The sequence below is a fragment of the Ciconia boyciana genome, chromosome 6 (genome assembly GCF_034638445.1).
Source record: "Ciconia boyciana chromosome 6, ASM3463844v1, whole genome shotgun sequence".
Taxonomy (NCBI): Eukaryota; Metazoa; Chordata; class Aves; order Ciconiiformes; family Ciconiidae; genus Ciconia; species Ciconia boyciana.
This window is the reverse complement of record NC_132939.1, coordinates 55,541,663-55,559,991: the sequence shown is the minus strand read 5'-3', so window position 1 is coordinate 55,559,991 and position 18,329 is coordinate 55,541,663. Positions and strand designations below refer to the sequence as shown.

The window sequence follows — 18,329 nt, the reverse complement described above, 5'->3', positions numbered from 1 at the left end:
TGGAAATTCATCATTCTAAAGAATAACAAGTGTCTGTTCTCTCTTCCTGTGTGTATCTCATCCACCTCCTGCTCCCTCATCCTGCCTCCTTTCTGGGCCTGGCTTCCCTATCTAGCTCATGTCTCCTTGTGATGTGCTTGCTGCTTCACCTATTGGCTGTTTTCAAATCCAGTGATCATTTTTCAGTTCCTTTTTTGCATCTGGCCTGCATTTTTTTTCATGCTTCCTTCCTGTGGTTTATTTTCTGTTAATTTGTTAAAGAAAATGCCAGCCAAAGATAGCAATCATTTAAAAAACAGATTTGAAAAAGAAAAATGCCTGTACAGCCACTGCTTGCTCTCTGGCTGTTGTTTGCTTTTACTTGCTGGAAAAATGTCAGGTTTAGAATACAGCTTTACTCTTAAATTTTTCCTGGCGGGTGATAGCTGTGGCTTTTATTTTCTTTCTCTGCCCTACCCTTTGCCCTGCTTTCCTGGATTCTTTTAATCACACTTTTCATAGTAGATAGTTCGTCCAAACACCTGTTTGTACATCACATGCAGATGTGCTGTGTACATGCCAAAAGAACAGTTTTTTCCCAGAATGTGAGACTGGAAATCCAAAGGCCTGTGATTTGGTCTCACCTTTGCAATAAATGGCATGATTTTTTTGAACAAATCCCATGGGCCTAATCTTTCCAAAAGTAGTTGCTGATTTTGAACCTCTCAGCGTTTTCATTATAGAAGCCTTTTCCTTCAAACTTGAGAGCCTGCAGTTTGCCAGGAGTTTGTGGAAGAACAGCAAGAAAAGCTAATCTGATGGTGTCAGAAATTTGGATAAAGTGATGCTGATAGCTGACATCCAAATCGGGACATAATTAATCTGTTACATTTTACAGAAGTTGTGCTGATTTTCCTCTTTGGGTAGAGGAAGAGAATCTACTTAAAATTAGGTGGCTTAACTTTCAGTTCCTGGCATTCCAATTTGTGTAAGATACACATTTTCACCAATTCATAACTTAGCAATTTAGGGTCAAAGCAAAAGTTGGTAGCAGGCAGAAAATTCCACTAGTTAATTTCTCTTGGCTTGTGTACTGAGCCAACTTTTATTTGCAATAGGAAGCCTTTTTAATATGCTTCATGATTTCTTATAGTAGAGCTTAAAATTGAGATGTTGCAGTGTACCCTGTGGAGATTGCCTCTACACTCTTTGGCAGGTGGAGGAGAACAACTGGCATGTGGCAACATAGTGCTATTAACTTTATAACCGCAATGGAAACACAGCTGCAGATATTTGATAGAAGATGATCTGGTTTTTGTAGCTAACTTAAAATGTTTTTCAATTGCTACGTGGTTTTCAATTCAATTCAGTCCTTTGGGAAGTTTAAGAATAAACAAATCTGAAGAGAAGTTCATATTTTCTGTTCAGGAGAGGCTTTGCAGCAGGGACTTCATGATTCCTGGGTAAAAACAAAGTTTAAATGGCAACAATTATGCTTGCTTTCTTTTCGTGCTTTCAGTCTCATTTGTTTTTCTCATAGAAAATACGTGCACTGGAACCAGAAGGCAGCTTGAAAATGGACTTGATTCTTGTGAAGGCAGATGCTGCTCTTCGCAGCATCGGTGAGGATAAGAAGCACGAGGTACTATCTAAACTGAAAGACATTAAAGCCTTGTGGGAAGAGACAGCCATATACATTACTCACTGTCACAGGTAAGACAAATGTACTTTTTGCACAAGACTGCTATTTGGTGTGTTGAGGCAGTTGTCTCATCCAGTGCTTTCATAAAGTGCTTCCTGCCTTTGTCTGCTGTCTGGACTGTAGATGGCAATCAGTGCTAATCCCAGTCCCCTGAGCATGTGGAGGACTGTGTGGGGAGAGAGGGTTGGTGGGACCTCAGTGCTCTGTCCCGTCACAGCCAGCCCATCTCATGGGCTTGAGGGATGAGTTCTGCCAGGCGCAGGGACGTTGTACAGAATATTTCCTCCCTGAGCAGGGAGGGCCTGGGAAGTGAATCCTGAGCTTCTGAAGTCAGAGCAGCTTAAAATTGCTGAGAACCTTGTCCTTTGCTTTGAAAGCCGTCTGAGCTTGCCAGTCTCCACTGCTCCCATCGTAATTTAATCTAACTCATCTCTCTTGCTCTCCCCAACAGCCGTATTGAGTGGGTCTGGCTGCACTGGAGTGAGTACCTGAAAGCCCAAGATGAGTTTTACGCATGGATTCACAACATGAGGGTGACCTTGGAGCCTGACATTGAGTTGCAGCTTGGCTTAAAGGAGAAGCAGTGGCAGCTGAGCCATGCTCAGGTTCTGCTGAATGATGTCTTAAATCAGTCAGTCCTGCTGGAAAGGCTGCTAGAGGAAGCTGCTTCCTTGTTCAACAGGATAGGTGACCCCAGCGTTGATGAGGATGTTCAGAAGAAAATGAGGGTGGAATATGAAGGAATCAAGGAAGAAGCTCAGGTACACCTATAAAGAATGGGAGGTGTTCACATTTCACCAATATACAGTATTGTTTGCTATCTGCTTCTTGAGTGATGGGGCTTACCTGGTAGGGCTGGAAAAAGAAATGGAGCCGAGGACCCCTGTTCTTTCAGTCAGTGGACTGTTTGCAGCAGTCATCATGTCCCAGGATAAGCTGTTAATTGGGATGCTCTCACACTGTACTTTATAGTAAGTTGTTGTAAAGTAACTGCAAGCTGCTTGCTATGATCTAGTGAATATTGGTGTAGATCATCCCTGTATAAAGTTTGAATTGTTCCTCATCTTTCAGTGCATTAGCGATCCTTGTATAACCAGATGCAAAGTACTCATTCCCAGAGCCAGGGAATTTTACATACATGCACCCTTGCTGGAGGGTGTAGCATTGGTCCAGATCCGGAGCTATGCTCCCTGCCTGCAGAACTGGGAAACACGGATGTGGGACTCAACTGTGGCCCAACACTGAACTCAACTAGCCAGTTCCAGTGTCTGAAAGATTTTCACTGCACACAGATACTAATCCTTGCCTGATGGTAATCTTCCAGCTTGAACAGTTGTTAGATAGTCTGGTGTAAGACATCCTAGTTCATCTTTCAGTGTCAGTGATTTCCTTTGACCCTATTCCTGGGTAAAGATTTCAGATAAGGCTCATACTTTTAACTTGTAAAACTCGGGTAAAGACAGGGCTGGATCATGTGGCATGGCTGAGGGGCAGACATCTGCAGGTGAGTGGAAGAATTCAGTTTCTTACTAGCCTGTATCAATAGAAATACTCAAAGGGATATTTGAAATACAGACAGACACATCTATCCGAAGCATATAGAGACTAAAATCTAGTCTTTGTCTCACAGTGGCTTCCAGGAATTCCATAGGCTGGAACTACCTGGTGCAAATACAAATCATTTTCATTGCATTGGCTCTGTTATCTGCTCTGTCATAATGTTGCCTTCTGTTTCTTCCCACACTTCTGTCCCAGCCCAGAACTGGAGCCCGATAGTGATGTATGCTCTCCTGCTCTGGGTGCTGTCATACAAAGTTAACTTCAGATCACACTGGAAGAACAACGCTATTGAGATGCTCATGCCATTGCTCTGCCTGCTCTTCAGATACTTTTTCTGTTTTTAAAAAAAACCCCAAAACCAAAAACAACAAAAAAAATGTCAAGCTGGCACCTTTTGTGAGCATGAAATTCAGATATTTTTTATCCATAAAGATAAAACTGCTACTAATAAGTCTCTCCAAAAACCAGAGCATATTTGGAAATTCTGTAACTGCAGCTACCACAGAGAGGTTATAAAGCCACCAACAGACTTGTGCCTCAACATTGATTATTTATTTTTAAAGGTCTCATTACATATCTCTTCATTACAAGGCAACTGGATTTATGAATAGAAGGTTCCTGGGAATTCAGGTGTTGTCTATCTAGATTGCCATTTAAAATTCTCATTCACTCCCTTCTAACCAAGATTTGCCTTTGGTTTTGAAGCAGGAGACAGTCATTAGCTATTTTAATAAGGCAGTTCTTTCAAACAAGTCATTTGAATACTCAAAGCCAGAATGTGACCTCTCTGAGACTGGTTTTACATAGTGTAATTTCTCTAACTGGCTTGGATATGTGCTGGTGTAAATGAGATCAGGAAGTGGCTCATAGTACTTGGACAAAATATGTCTTTATGTCTCCAGCCAACTGAGATGCTAGAAAAAGCTTTTCTTTGGCATTGGTTACAAATACCACATTTCATAGAAGGATGGAGTGAGAGAATCCAGCTAAGAAATGCCTCTTTCAGGAGGTATGGAACAAAGAAGGGAGTTGGGAATTTTGGATTTTGCAACTGAAGTAAATGCAGAGTTCATTAGCTAATGCCAAGGTTACAGGCACCTTGGGAATCACGTTGGAAAGTATAGCACTAGTTAGAGAAACCCTGCCACCTCTTCCAACAGGAGGGAGGAATGAATGAAAGAGATGCAGGAGTTGCAAGGGGATTGTTCCGGCCCCTCGCCTGATGAGAGGCCAGGCTAAATGTGACTTGCCAGCTGAATGCCAGCTGAATGCCTGAGCTGCCTCCCAGAGGAGGCTCACGGGTGTTTGTAGATAACACTTGTGTTTGAAGAGCATTTTTAGATCCCATGCAGTTGTGCAGCTCTATCAGAAGGCAAGCTCTTGGATGGTGTTTCTTAAATGGTTTGCCTGTGACATTGCTTCTCTGGTATGAGCAAGTGGTGGGTTTTTTTTTTCTTTCTTAGTGCTAACATGTGTCCTTATCATTCCCAAATTTTAAAAGCACATAATTTTCTTTTAATGACATTGGCAGGGATATTTTTAGATGTGGCAGCCATTTCCTACCTGCTTTCCCTTGCCTAGTAAAATAACAATATGCGTAGGTAGATGATTCTGGGTTTTAGCATAAATGATGACTGAACGTGGTAAGAAAAATTATGATATACAGTGTGTTAATAATTAGTCAAATATATCAAATATGTCTGAGGACATCAAACGAATTTCAGTCCATGTTGTCTCTGTTAACGGAAACCTAGATATTTATAATGCCAACCCCTCACGTACCCTAGAGCTAAGACGAAAAGCACCAGGAAGGGCTACAGGAGCTTTCTGTACTCTACTTGAGATGCCACAGAGGGATTTAAAGCAGAAGCTTCCTTTATGTGCTCTAGATTGCCTTCCAGAGGAGGCTCATTTGCCTTTGCTGACTGTAAGGGGAGCTTAGGGGAGAGGGTTTCCTATGCCTCTGTCCACCCTCTTGAGTACCCAGGGCTGGGCGTACCCTGCCCAGACACATCTCTTCCTCTGCAGCCCATGGCAAACCTGTTCTTTTCTTGTCGGTGCTCTCACTCTTTCCAGGATCATGTCCTTGCTTAATGTCTCCTCACATTAACCAAGTGCATGTGGAGATGGAGTTTAATGTTCTCCTGCTCCCCGAATGGCTAACCTAACAAACAGAAACAAGTGCTACCATATTTTCCATCATTAGAAAGTTTCCCTGCCTAACCTCTTGCGGGGGTGGGGGCTCAGCCAGCTCTTTGTAAGCCTTTTGTTTGACAGCTAGCACAGTCTGTCCAGATCCATGGCATCTCTTCCTTGACCTCACAGACCAGCAGGAGTATCCAAACTGTGTGCTCCTTTGTTTTGGCTGAATAGCCTGGCCAGGGTGGGTCATTTCAACTTCCTTTTTAACTCTCTATATATTAGTGTAAGACTTTTGAGTTTAATAATAGCTTTGCTTTGTTATTCTGACTTGCTCCCTTTGGAGCTTCTGTCAGTGCAACAAATTAGCCTAATTCCTTGGAATCAATAAGCTTGGGCTGACTTGTTTCACTTTGATGTTTAGCCCATTTACATCACTTGAAGATTGCATTCTTCAAGTCCCTCACTTGAGGTCAAGGTGAAAATCATTTAACCTGTATGCACCTCTGCAGATTTGAGAATCAAGGCAAGGGGATTTAGCAAACAAGTGAGGTGTTCTGCTGGATACATCTTGGCCACAGAAGTCCACGGTCACAATTCCGCTTTTTGGTCTCATCCAAACCCATGTTTGCATAGGCGGTGCTATTAAAGGTCCTGCCCTAATAAGCGGGCAGTATTTCATCCTCCATGGGAAACAGTTGTCCCTTAGCTGTCCCTCTCTTGTCCCAAAGCAAGTCAACTGACTTTAGGGGAGTCACTCTTGATTTGCACAAGTCAGCAGGGATTGCAGTGGCAGGGTGGAAAATGCAGACTGGTGTGGTGCCACCTGGAGAGTGGTGGCTTTGTACGGCACCATGGGCATAACCTGTCCCAAAGGTGAAGGGCGAAGTCCCAGAGGGACCACCACCCCACAGCACATGGGAGATCCCATGGTGACTGATGCTCATGCCACCCTTCTGCTGGCCTGGCTGGAGAAAGGCTGACAGGATGGCGATGGCCCACTGCCACCTCAGGCGGGTCGACGGGTGTGGAACCATGCCCAGAGCCTCACAGAGACAAGGGAAACGCAGAGGGGACTCTGAAACTCTGCCCACCACTGCAGCTATCACCTTACTCTCTGTGGAGGGCAGCTGGGATGAAGCTCTGCTCAGAGGCATGGGATGTGTCCCGTATTATGCAAAATGAAACTCAGCCCGTTGTCTGTGACAGCAAAGCCTTTCAAGGGGCTGCAAGCACTAAATGGATTGCACAAGGAACAAATTTTTTCTAATGTAACCATAGCGTACGTCAGTTGCTCTCCATGCCAAATGGTGAAGGGCAACAAGAAATCAGTCTGATTTTGTAGGAAATAATACTTAGGTTGAGGATTACACTAGTGAAACAACAGAGCAGGATTCCTCGTGATCTGTGTAAAATTTCTTTCAGCAAGGCCTAAACTTCTGCTGACAAACAAGGATAGTCGGCGCAAATATGACTGCCTTGTTTTGAGGGGTGCCAGACTGGATCGGCGGGAAGCAACTTTTGATGTGTAGGTCCCTGTAAGTTCAGGGATTGTTGGTTATAGGGTGCACACACAGTAACTCAGAAAATGAAACCTGCTTTCCATAGGCTTACATTTGCTTCCAGGGTCTGCAATACCACCACAGGATAGTTTGTGATCTGCTAATTGAATAAGTATGAAAGTTCCTGGGCTGCATGACTGAAGGTGATGGTGACTTTCTGTACAGCCTACTTAAATAATGAACACTTTAAAACAATTTGCATGCCCCTAGCACAGCCTCTCTTATTCTCATTTTGACAGATAGGCAAAGTCAATCTTTATTTTTAACCAGCGTGAGGAACATAACTGCTTGTCTCCCAAAGTCAAAACCAGAAACAGTCTTCTCTCTCTTTTCTTTTTCTAATGAGAGAAAAGGAAGTTTTAGAAAGGGGAGGCTAGAAATTCACCTGAGCGGACCTTGCAGTTCGTCTCCTCGGAGATTAGCCACTGAGAGCCTGCAGCACGACTGAGCCGGTGACAAGCCTTTATGTTCTTCTGTGTCCTGTTTCTTGAGGTGAACTGTGAATTCCTCTGGAGGCCAGCTGCACTCGGGGCTTGCGGGAAGGGACTCGTCTTTATGAATTCTGGGTTAGTGTAAAGGAAAAAGAGCCGAATAAGCACTGCCCTCATGGCTTCTGATGTCTCTTGTTACAGAGCAGAGTGAAGCTGCTTGAAAAGATAACCGAGGAACATGAGCGGTACAGCGCTAACGTCAACCAGTTTCAATCGTGGCTGAATGGTGTGACAGAAAGATTAAACTTCTGCATTGGAGAAGCAACCAAGCCTTCAGCAGAGGACAAGTTAAAGGCACTGAAGGTCCTTAAACAATATAATTCTGACAAGGAGCCAGGATTGTGGGATCTCTATGCCTATACATGTTTCTCAAACCACGCAAGGGCGTACTCGAGAAAAGAATTACACAAACAAAATAAGGTGGTGATTGTAACATGGCCTAGGGGAGAAGAGTTGTATCAGGTCCTAAAAGTGTTAGTACATATCGTTCTCCCAGCTGTAGCATGAGTCACAGGCTGGTCTGCTTTGTTTTTCTTAAAACCTGATCTATGGTTATGTGATTCTTTGAGAATCTTGCCCTTTAAACTTGTTTAAATGAATGATATTTAGTAAACATGATCCAAATAGAGCCTGAAGGCTCACAAGTTTTGAGCATTTAGAGCTGGTGATAAAAATACCAGTTTTGAGAACAGTATCCAGTATTTTGCTGCCACTGCTTAAACTGTCCAGCTTTAAATCTCTCAGAGATCTGATTATTAGTATTTCTTACTGCCTGCAGCTCCTGTTTTCTTTGTCAGGGACCTCAGGTGACAAGCATTTCTGAAAATCAAGCCAATATTTTCAGAATCGTGGCAGTTAGTATTACTCAGAAGGCAGTCAAATGACCAACCCTGGCTTCTGGTCACTTGAAGAAAGACATACTTTGAAATAAGAAGTGAAGAAGAAAATATGTACAACCAGGAGAGGTGGTTTTATTTTCCTACTGCTTTCACCTTTTTCCCCAACTTCCCATTCCTGCAGCTAATCTTTATTTAACTTCGTTCTGCAGGAAATTGCCAAAAACATTAGAAGCGGTGGAAAGAAATGGAAGCACCTTGAAAATCAGTGTGCAGAGGTGATTCAGAATACCTCCCCGCTCGGAGCTGAGAGAATGAAGGATGAACTCGAAGAGCTAAGAAAAGCCTTGGAGAAGTTGAAACTGCTGAGTAGTGAGGAGGAGGAGAGATTGCTCAAGATCCAACAGTCAGAAAGTGCCTACAAGTCCCAAGCCAGACAATTAGAATCAGATATCCAGGAGCTGAAAAAAGATCTACAGAGACTAGAAGATGACCTGAACCCTGGGGAAGGGGAAAGGACTGAAGATGAGTTTGTAACTCTGTGGAGAAAATGCAATGTGAGTTGTTACCCTTTGTATACCTAAAACCAGCAGCCGTAGATTGAATACGCGTAGTCACATCCAACAGGTGCCTGTCCCATTGGTTAAAGGTGGTATGGAAAAAGTGTGAGTGTGTATAAAACGGACTAAGGAAAATGTGAATAGCAACAATGGAATCAACTATTCTAACCTTTATCTCGCTCTGCACAGAGGGAGCAGGGTTGGAGGATGTGTTGGAGTTTGCGTCTCGAGAGCAAAGCGACCATATGCAAAAAGAGCACAATAGAAAGCAAAAAAACCAATTTGCTCTACTTAAAAAGAAGCAGGAAAAATAATGCCTCACTGTATATACAAATACATACATACACACACACAAATACACATATTTCTGGGGTATTTAGTAAGACCATTTCTATATTACATCCTTCATCTGTGTAAGGTGGGTACCTGTATTCCTTTACCATCAGACACACCTTCATTCCTAAGAAGTCCCAAGTTTGTAGCAATCCAGAATTTACACCAAAATCAATCTGTTGCAAAAATGGGTGCAAAAAGTTTGTCACACGTAAAGCAGATAAGAATCTTTACCACTCATTTCCTCTTGAGGGTTGGTTTTGCGTTTATTATCTCTTCTCAAAATACCTTTCATTGCTATTTGTATGTCTAGAACTCAGCAGGACTAGCTGGGAAAAGTATATGCAAAAAGGATCCACAAAATACAGACTGGTTCAATCCAGCTACATTTGCATGGGTTTTTTGTTGTTTTTGTTTCCCTACATCACCCTAGAATTAACTTTCTGTATATATGAGTGTTTGAGAAAGATCTGTTCATGCAAACAGACATGGTTAAGACTGCTCCAAAAATGCATCTCGTTATATACTGCAATCAGTGAACTGAAACTGGGCCTGTTTGTCATTCTCTGTTCAAACAGTGAACCCTGCAGATGAGATGCAGAGGCGAGGAGAGGCGAGGCGAGGCGAGGAGAGGAGAGGCGAGGAGAGGGAGCCTGCAGGAACAAAACTGTTCCCAAGAATGTTTTCTGCCTTAGTAAAGTCCATATTCATTACAACAGGGAAAAAAGGCAGCAGAAAGGGGACTTGTGAATACCTTGAGAGACAGCCTTATCTCTTCATTTCATGTGCCAGACACTACATGAGGTGTGATCTGTTCATTATTTTTATGATTAAGGCAACAAGAGCAGCTCTGGCTGCAGAAGAGTCCAAGGTTGAGAGGCTGAAGGCTCAGCTTAAGGAACTGCTGCGGTTTTCCCAAGATGTGCAGCCACATGCTGAGAGTGTTGTCGCTGCAATACAGCAGTATCAAAGGTAGTGGGAAGTCTGATTATGTCGGGAGGGTGGGGGATATCTTCTCTCAGACACTGAAGGGATTGACAAGGGCCTAAGAAAAAAGTGATATGCCATCTGATTGTAGGTGACGGGTAGAAAAGAAAGGCTTTTGCTAATTACATCCGCCTCCACATTTCAGTAAACCTGTAATTTTAATCAATTGCTAGGAGCTGTAGGCTGCTGGCCATTTTCAAACACCAATCTTGCATCATTAATGTTGTGTATGGTTTGAAGAAAATTAGATTGTTGGCAGCTAATTTGATCTTCTTAGCATTTAATAATAATAATTTACGTATTTTGCTTGCCTTTCATGACAGCAACTAGAAAATCAGAACAGGAGCTGTAGTAGTAAACGGTTCAGAAGAGTTATGGCCCTCTTGTTGAGTTTGTTGTGATGACTCATCAGCCTTAGCAATTACTTGGCAGAGTTTATTCCCCTTCTCCTGGCGGCATATATGCATGATTCCTGTTTTCAACTTGCCTTGGGTTGGAAACTCTGAAAGTTTAGCCTCTCCCCAGACTTCAGTGTTTCCGTTTCCAGGCTGCCTGGAATCAGGAAGTAAAGAAGCTGCAGCAAATTTTGCAAACTAGAAGAAAGGAGCATTTTTAAAGGGAAAAGAAAGGTCAGTTTTTTTACTGTATCCAAGCTTATTTTCCTCTGTCCAGTGAACAGTATGCTGTCCTGCTGGAAAGGTTATAGGTCATTATGGGAAAGAATTTCAGTTTAAAAACTAACAAGTAAACGATGTCGAAAGAGGAGCAGAGAAGGCAGGAGAACTTGCCTCTGAGTAGAAAATGGCAGCTGCTCTTTTGCCAGCTTCTCTCCAAAGCTTCTTTGCGAAGTCTGGCAGCTTCACGCTGAGCCTGGCAGGGGCAGCAGAGTAAATGGCAAAGGACATGTAATGTCAGAACTATTTCCGGAGCTTTTGGCCTCTGCAAGCTTGCCTTTGTTTAGCTCCGTAACGTCCCAGTGACACAGGTAAGATTATTGTTTCTGTTTTTATAGAAAGGCAGTATTAATTTTGATTGGCATTGCTCTTGCTTGCCTGTCTTGTGAATTTGCAGGATACCGTTCCCATATGAACATATAGTTTGGGCTCCATTCTGCCATAGCAAATAGGTCAGGAAAGCTGAGAAAAACAGGAGACAGCTGCATGGGGTGTGTCACTGCTAGGCCTTGTTACTCAACTGTATTTTGGATAAGCTTTTATAAGAGAAGCCTGGATATTTAGTGAATGTGTGCTGATTTATTTTGTCCAGTATATATATGCACATACATATATATAGCTGTGCGTGTATATGTATACCTATATATATAAATACAAAGCTTTTATCAGAATCCCTATATATAATTATAAATACAAGTGGTTCTGCAAAATCTTACATATTTTTTTCCGATATAAATTTTTATTTTCCTCTTTCTATAGGTAACATAGGGTGATCAAAGATTTCTTAAAGTAATTTTTTAAAGGAACAAAAACTCAGTAATATGTAAAACAATACAGGCAACTGCAGTTAAATTCTAGACACTCTTGACTTGTTCCTCCCATCAGTCAGTGAGACTGCTCTGATAGTATGATTTGTTAAATCATGCTGGTGATAGCAGCCAAGAAAGATCACATACAAGAGAAGACTGCTGGCTGCTAGAAAGGCAAAGTAATTCCTGATACCCAGTTGCACAAGAGACAAATGTGTCTTACAGTGTCTAAATAAAGTTTTGTCGGATGTCTCTGACAGAGCAGCTGTCAGTACGCCACACCAGTCTCAGACAGCAAAAAAGACTGAGGCTTTGTGTTGGATACAGTTTACACGAGTATTGTGTTAATTCATGCCTTGATGAATAGGATGTTGGGACTTGGATTTCTTCATAATCCTTCTCTCGGCCGTCGCTTTATCCTTGCAGTGTTAGAGGCAAGACATCTAAAATGAGCACTGATACAGAAACCCAACTGAGAAGACTCTTTCAAAATCCCCTGCAAGATTTTGAACAGTGGAAGCCATCGGTCCAGATGCTCCTGGAGACTCCAGAGCCAGCACTGGCTCACATTGAGGTAGCAAACCTGTTACTAAGTTCAGAAACAGATACTTGGTTTGTGTTTGCCCAAGCTATGCCAGCAGCTGCCTGCATACAGCTGCCAGACAGCAGCTGGAAGGGCCTTTCCAGTACGGCAGGAAACCCCACAGTACGGAGTCGATACTTAGCTCTAGCTGTAGCAGAATGTCTTACTTTCTGCCCTCCATTTGGTTAACTGGAGTTGTCAACTGAATAGGCTGAATTAAAGTGCTGGATACCTTTAACAATGATGATAATTTTGTTTAGCATTAGGATAGGAAGTCTGTGGACTCTGTTAAGAAGTATGTAGTAATATAGTCATGGGATTATAATGCATGATTTCTGCATGAGCCCAGGAAGGTGTGTTTGTTACTTTGTCATCCCTGTGATCTCCAGAATAAATGTGTCTGTGAACAGGGATGGAGTTTATCCTCGGGATGAGCATTCAAGCTGTCCTTTCTGTTGGTTGTTTAGGCCTCTCCTCTGCACAGACAACTCTTTCCATAGTACAGCTTTCCTCTATTTCTGTTCACAAAATGGATGCAGCCCTGGTGCTTCTAACATTATCAGGAAGACTTTTCCTTTAACTGGGCACTGTCCAGGTACCTTCTGTTACCCCTTGTCGGCCCAGCATGCTGTTTTTACCTGCCTTTGTCATACTGCTTTGGTTGTGTGACTTGTGTGAGAATGATACGGTTATATGATTTTTATTTTTTTGGTATGATTTCACTGGAATAATTTTTCTCCTTTAGGCTGCTCTAGCTGAAAGCTCCCAGTTCAAAGAGAAGTTGATGACATTACAGCTGAAGAAAGATTTGCTAAACAATATCCTTGGTGAGGAAAAAGCAAAGTCTTTCCTGCAAGAAGTAGCTGAAGCTTCAAAGGAGAGAGAAATTCTACACAAAAGTCTGCTGCAAAGCAAGAGCAAACTCCAGGTGAGCTTCAAAGCCCATATGGTCTTTGCCTGTGACAAAGACAATGATCAATCTCTTACTAAGCCAGTTTTATAGATGAAGATTTAGTAGTAACCAGCTGTGCCCAATCCCTTTTTCTAGATTGATCAAATATTCAAATAAATTTGTGGTCTGTTGCATAGTGTGGCTTGGAGTTTGTTCTGAGTATGAAATGGATGTTGACAAAAGATAATCCCAAGGGATACATGTTGAATGCTGAATTTTTTTTCGTCTTCTTTCTCCATCTAGAATTTGATATCACAACATAAGGACTTTGATGCTGGTTTCGCACCTTTGCAGAAGAAATTATCTGCCATCAAAGCCAAATTAGATCTAGAGAAGGAACCACGGCCTGACCTCTTGGGTAAAAAGACACAACTCCAGAGACTCCAGGTACATTACAGTAATGTTTGACTGTGATATCCTCAGTTAATTGTGTTTCTGTTTGTTCATATTTTATTAGCATTAGGAATTCATTACCTTGTCCCCTCAATTGATTGTGTGTTAGACAATTTCATTTGGTCCAGTTTATAGCATGGAGTAGATGAAATTGAAGCAGTGCAGCTGAAAAACTGGCAAACTGGGCTTGAGGGAAGGAACAAGCAGCTGGAAGCTGTTCATGCAACACCTTCTTGGGCTAGTTTTATTGCTAAAGAAAATGTATCCTGATACTTCCCACTTGGAGTGAAACTGCACAAGATAACCTGAACCAATCTAACACCCTCCAAAAGCAGGGAGTTCCCATTGTCCCACCTCCTTCTGCATCCTTCTGCCCTGTACCTTGGCGCAGCTTTGACACGTGCTGAATTTACTCCACGGGCTAATTCAGCTGGCCAAGATAAGAAAAAAATAATCAAGAGAAAAAGATTATAATTTTCCACTTGGCTAATGTTTTGAACTGGTTCAGCAAAGGGTGCAATATGCAGCAGAGACTGCTCAAGGTGTGCAGTGGGACTACGTAGCTTGGAGAGGGGAGAGAAGAGCAGGAGGGGAAGAGAGAGGGCATGTGACACTTCCTTTTCGCCATGGTGAGCTATGGTGATTGAGCTATAAGATGCCACTTCACCCTTGGTGACCACAAGGGTGTTATCACCATAGTTCTTTGCAGTACTTAGCTAATTCTACTATGTCTCCTCTAGCAGCTTCTCAGCAACTTTGTTATCAACTGGTAACATGTAAGACTATCCAACTATTTCTTTCAGAACCATTTACTTCTACACATCAAAAAAATTAATTTTCTTAATGACAGTGATTATTCCTTTTTTTTTCCCCCTCATGCTGTCAAATGAAACTACTTCTAGTGTGTGTTTTATGGAGGTCCATGCCACATCTAGCACATTACCCATATGGAATCTGTTTTTTCCTCTGCAGATGATCCAAGATGACTTGGCAGAGCTTCTGATTCAAATGGAAGCTGTAGAGAAGCTTGTTCAGTCAAATACCACACACAGGCATGAAATGAACCAACTTTCATCTGACTCTCAGGCCCTGAAGAGATCATTGGAGGTAACATAAGGAAGAGTTTTTAGTTGCCTGAGGAATTGTCAGTTGCCACTATTTAAAAATATATTAAAAAACCAACTTTGAGCATATGAGATTATATGCTTTGAGCAACAGATATTTTCATTTCAGGGGAAGAAAGCACTGAATTCTTATGACTTTGTTAACTCTTCCAGGATTCTCTGATTATGTGTAATGTGATTTCCCTTTGGGATAGGATACCATCCACACAGATTTTATATCTATATAAATTATTTCTGGAGTGAGCCTGAGATTTCTGACCAAAAGACCTCATACTTATATTATCATGGAGGTGCTTGGACTTCTTCACAGATTCCTGGATAGAGTTTTTGTATCAAACTGTTTGTTTTTTTATATTTTTGTGACCTAAAAGTTAATGAGACAAAAGTGTTGCAATTGCATAATTACTTGTTTTGACCTGAGGCATTTTGTAGCTTGTAAACATAGCTACAAAAGGACCTTCCAAAGCAGTCTCAGAAGAAGAGCTTATAAAATTACCATAGTTATGCAGGTCACCATGAAAATATGTATGATAAAGTGTTACCCTAATATGCACTGTGGAATTCTAGTTTCGATCTCAGTAATCCCATTTATCGCTGAACTGGACTTTTTTGAAAAAAGTCTGTCCAGTCATTTCTGATTTAGGGAGTATAAGATGTATTTAGTATTGACTAGGTTATTAAAAAAAAAACAACAAACAACATACTCTTTATTCTGTTTCAGCTAAAAAGAAAGGGAGCTATTCTAGTGCTTAATGCCCCCCTCATGTGGTTGAATTCAGGCCTGCAGGAGCTTGTAGGTGTTCTCTATATCACTGATCCTAAAGGGTAAAGTTTTTTGTGTCTCATTAACAGCTGTTTTTTTCCTTTTTGCCCACGAGATTCTGTGCCAGTAGTCACAAAGTTAGATCCAGTAATGAAACTGCTTTTTGTCTGTGTTTAGTTGCTGACATATTGTTATCATTTGTAGATGATGATACAGCAGAGCGAAGAGCACGTTCAGAAGCATTGGGCATATAATGACAAACTCTCTGACCTCCAGCAGTGGATCACAGTAACCACAGAGAAGATTGACTCCTACCAGTGTGCTGTTGGGGAGCAGAACAATGAGGGCAGGATGGCAGACCTTGAGGTGAGAAAAGCATCTTAGTGTAAGAAGTTAATTATTCACTTTGCAGCATTCAGACATGAAGGGCGAGGGTTTCCTGGTTGGGGAGAGTAATGATGGTTTGTTCCTCCTGCAATAACTGTTGGTTGCTGCTGCCTCCCTGCTTTGCCCTGTGCTGTGGGATGTGGAGCTAGGCAAAAGACGAGAACAGTGAGAAATGGCTGTGAACTGTTGAGACGGATAAAGTATTATCAAAGGATAAGTGGTTTTAAAAAGAGCTCTTCCTGCCAGGGTGATCTCTCTGGACAATACCTGCCTTTGCCTGTATGTACTCATCAATACATTGAACATCATTACCCTGTTAGCTAACCTTATACTGTGTTGAACTGAGCTGTTCCACAGCTGCTAGCTTTTCCCTATGTAGCAGTATTTTGCATGCTAGATTCACCCTGGCAGCTTACTTCAGCTGGCAGCTTTTGCCTTCATATGGGAAACCAAGACATCTCATGGGAAGGCTACAGAAGGGGTGCATTGACAGCTTGCACTCTTTAAGTTTGTCCATCAGCTCTTTGACCTACGTTGGCTCTTTGCAAGAATCCACAGCATATTTTTTTTCCTGATAGGTATGTTCTAGCTAGTGCCACAGAACCAGCATAGTCCTGGGCTGAACATGGCCTTCAGTCTGACATAGCTTCTGCTTTACCCAGGATACCTAGAAGTAACTGTAAGGGCTTTATGTTTCAGAGATGGCTAGCTGAGTTTCCGGATAAGGAGATCCAGCTGCACCTTGTGGAAGCTCATGGCCAGCTGGTCATGGAGAATTCTTCCCCAGAGGAGTCTGCCCATGTCCAGGCAGAGCTGGATCAGCTGAAGGAGTCGTGGAGATCACTGAAGGAGATGGCAACTGGGTAAGTGTTCATGTATGTCTTCCTCGTGTCCCTTCAAGGGGATGCTCTCTACTGCTATATGACCAGCACACACTTATGCTCTGTGCTGTGAAAGTGAACAGCTATGTTACAATGCTAGGAGAAAGATGAGATTTTATTTAATCGTTTGTAAACTGGAAATCATTACTTTCAAGAAAACCATTTTAGAGAATCCAGGGACCAGAGCAGTCTATGAAGCTGCCTTTACATCACGGTTGGGGTAGGCAGTGTCTCCTGAGGACCTGGCTCACCCTTGTACTGCCAGTCTGTATTAGAGGAAACAGGACATAGACTGGGTGACTTCTGCTGTTCTGCCTCACCTTCCTGTTCTCCTTGCTGTCTGATCTGGAGATATCTCCAAGGAGGCTATATCTGCACTGGGACTTGTGCCTTTTGCAAACTTGCAAGAGTATAAACAGAGCTAAAATCCTCTCTTAGCTGCCAAATGTGGACTTAATTTATTTTGCCCTCACTGTGCAGTGTCAAACTGCTGCTTGTATATGTTAGTCTGTATTAAAATATAATACCATGCTACATGTGTGAGTATATTAATACATAGCATCAGAATAGGCATAAAAATGGAATGACTAAATTGAGGAAGGCTTGATTGTACTGCCTGCTGTTACCAGACTGGAAGGTATATTGTCAAGGCAGGTTTTTTTGGTTGGGTTTTTTTTGTTTTTTTTTTTTGTCCCTCACTCCTCTGAATAAAAAGAAAACAAAACACTTGGAAATGTTAGAACTAGAGGACTGGTGCTGCTTTGAGACACTCCTGTCTTGACCTTATTTTGTTAAAAAGATGTTGGAAATAACTTTAATAGTAGTAGTGCTATTAATAGTAATAATAGTATAATAATATTAATAATAATGCTATTTCACCAGAGGTGTCCCCCATATCCCCAGTCAAAATGTGGATGTCTCATCATTAGATGTTTTCACTACACTGATGTCTCTGGTTTTGTGTTTTCAAGTCTTCTCAAAAAGTGGCAGTTAAGTAGACCAGTGGCTGATAAGAAGAAGAAAATAGCATTTGTGGACAGCAGATGGATGTCTGGACTTGTAGATGTAGATCCCAACCATAAGCAGGTGAGAGGGGGACTCTGTATCTGCCTTCCTATCAGCTTCACAAGAACAATTTTATTGGCTTCATCTGATACTATGGGTTACAAAGTTGGAGGTTAAGATCTTGCAATCAGGCCTTCAGAGGAAACATCTGACATAACAGTAAGGGCTTTTTTGTTCCTGTTGTTCTGTAACCTAGGAGGGGATAGGAGAAGGGCAAAATATGAGCAGCCACTTGAAGCTCCTGCACGACTTTGAAGAGTGGTTACAAGGAGAAAACACCAAACTGACCAAAATTCTTGCTGTGACTTCATCTTCCACAGAAGAAATTAAGGCACGCCAGAGCAAACTGGAGGTTAGTTTTCAAGGGATGAAGATGGAGACAAAGATTGCAATAAGTGCAAATTCTTTCAGAATTAAAAAAAAAAACCCAAAAAACCAAAAACCCACACACCCCCAACCAACCAGAAAAAAACAACACCACCACCCCCCCCCCCCAACCAAACAAAAAAACCAAACCAAACCAAAAAACCTCAAACGCTACACTCTCTG

The 18,329-nt window shown here is 42.1% G+C and overlaps 1 protein-coding gene across 11 annotated transcripts in view; it reads left to right on the top strand.

The window, feature by feature from the left end:
* The window catches only part of SYNE3 (spectrin repeat containing nuclear envelope family member 3), an 85,374-nt gene that overhangs the window by 40,547 nt on the left and 26,498 nt on the right, over positions 1-18,329 (top strand). For all 11 annotated transcript variants that reach the window (XM_072865030.1, XM_072865032.1, XM_072865031.1 and 8 more), the window contains 13 exons: positions 1,520-1,692; positions 2,133-2,442; positions 7,575-7,736; positions 8,482-8,826; positions 9,998-10,134; positions 12,059-12,206; positions 12,961-13,143; positions 13,411-13,554; positions 14,533-14,667; positions 15,652-15,813; positions 16,534-16,697; positions 17,687-17,801; positions 17,977-18,132. In XM_072865030.1, the coding sequence (XP_072721131.1) occupies positions 1,520-1,692; positions 2,133-2,442; positions 7,575-7,736; positions 8,482-8,826; positions 9,998-10,134; positions 12,059-12,206; positions 12,961-13,143; positions 13,411-13,554; positions 14,533-14,667; positions 15,652-15,813; positions 16,534-16,697; positions 17,687-17,801; positions 17,977-18,132 (2,334 nt within the window). The remainder of the gene's footprint in view (positions 1-1,519; positions 1,693-2,132; positions 2,443-7,574; positions 7,737-8,481; positions 8,827-9,997; positions 10,135-12,058; positions 12,207-12,960; positions 13,144-13,410; positions 13,555-14,532; positions 14,668-15,651; positions 15,814-16,533; positions 16,698-17,686; positions 17,802-17,976; positions 18,133-18,329) is intronic.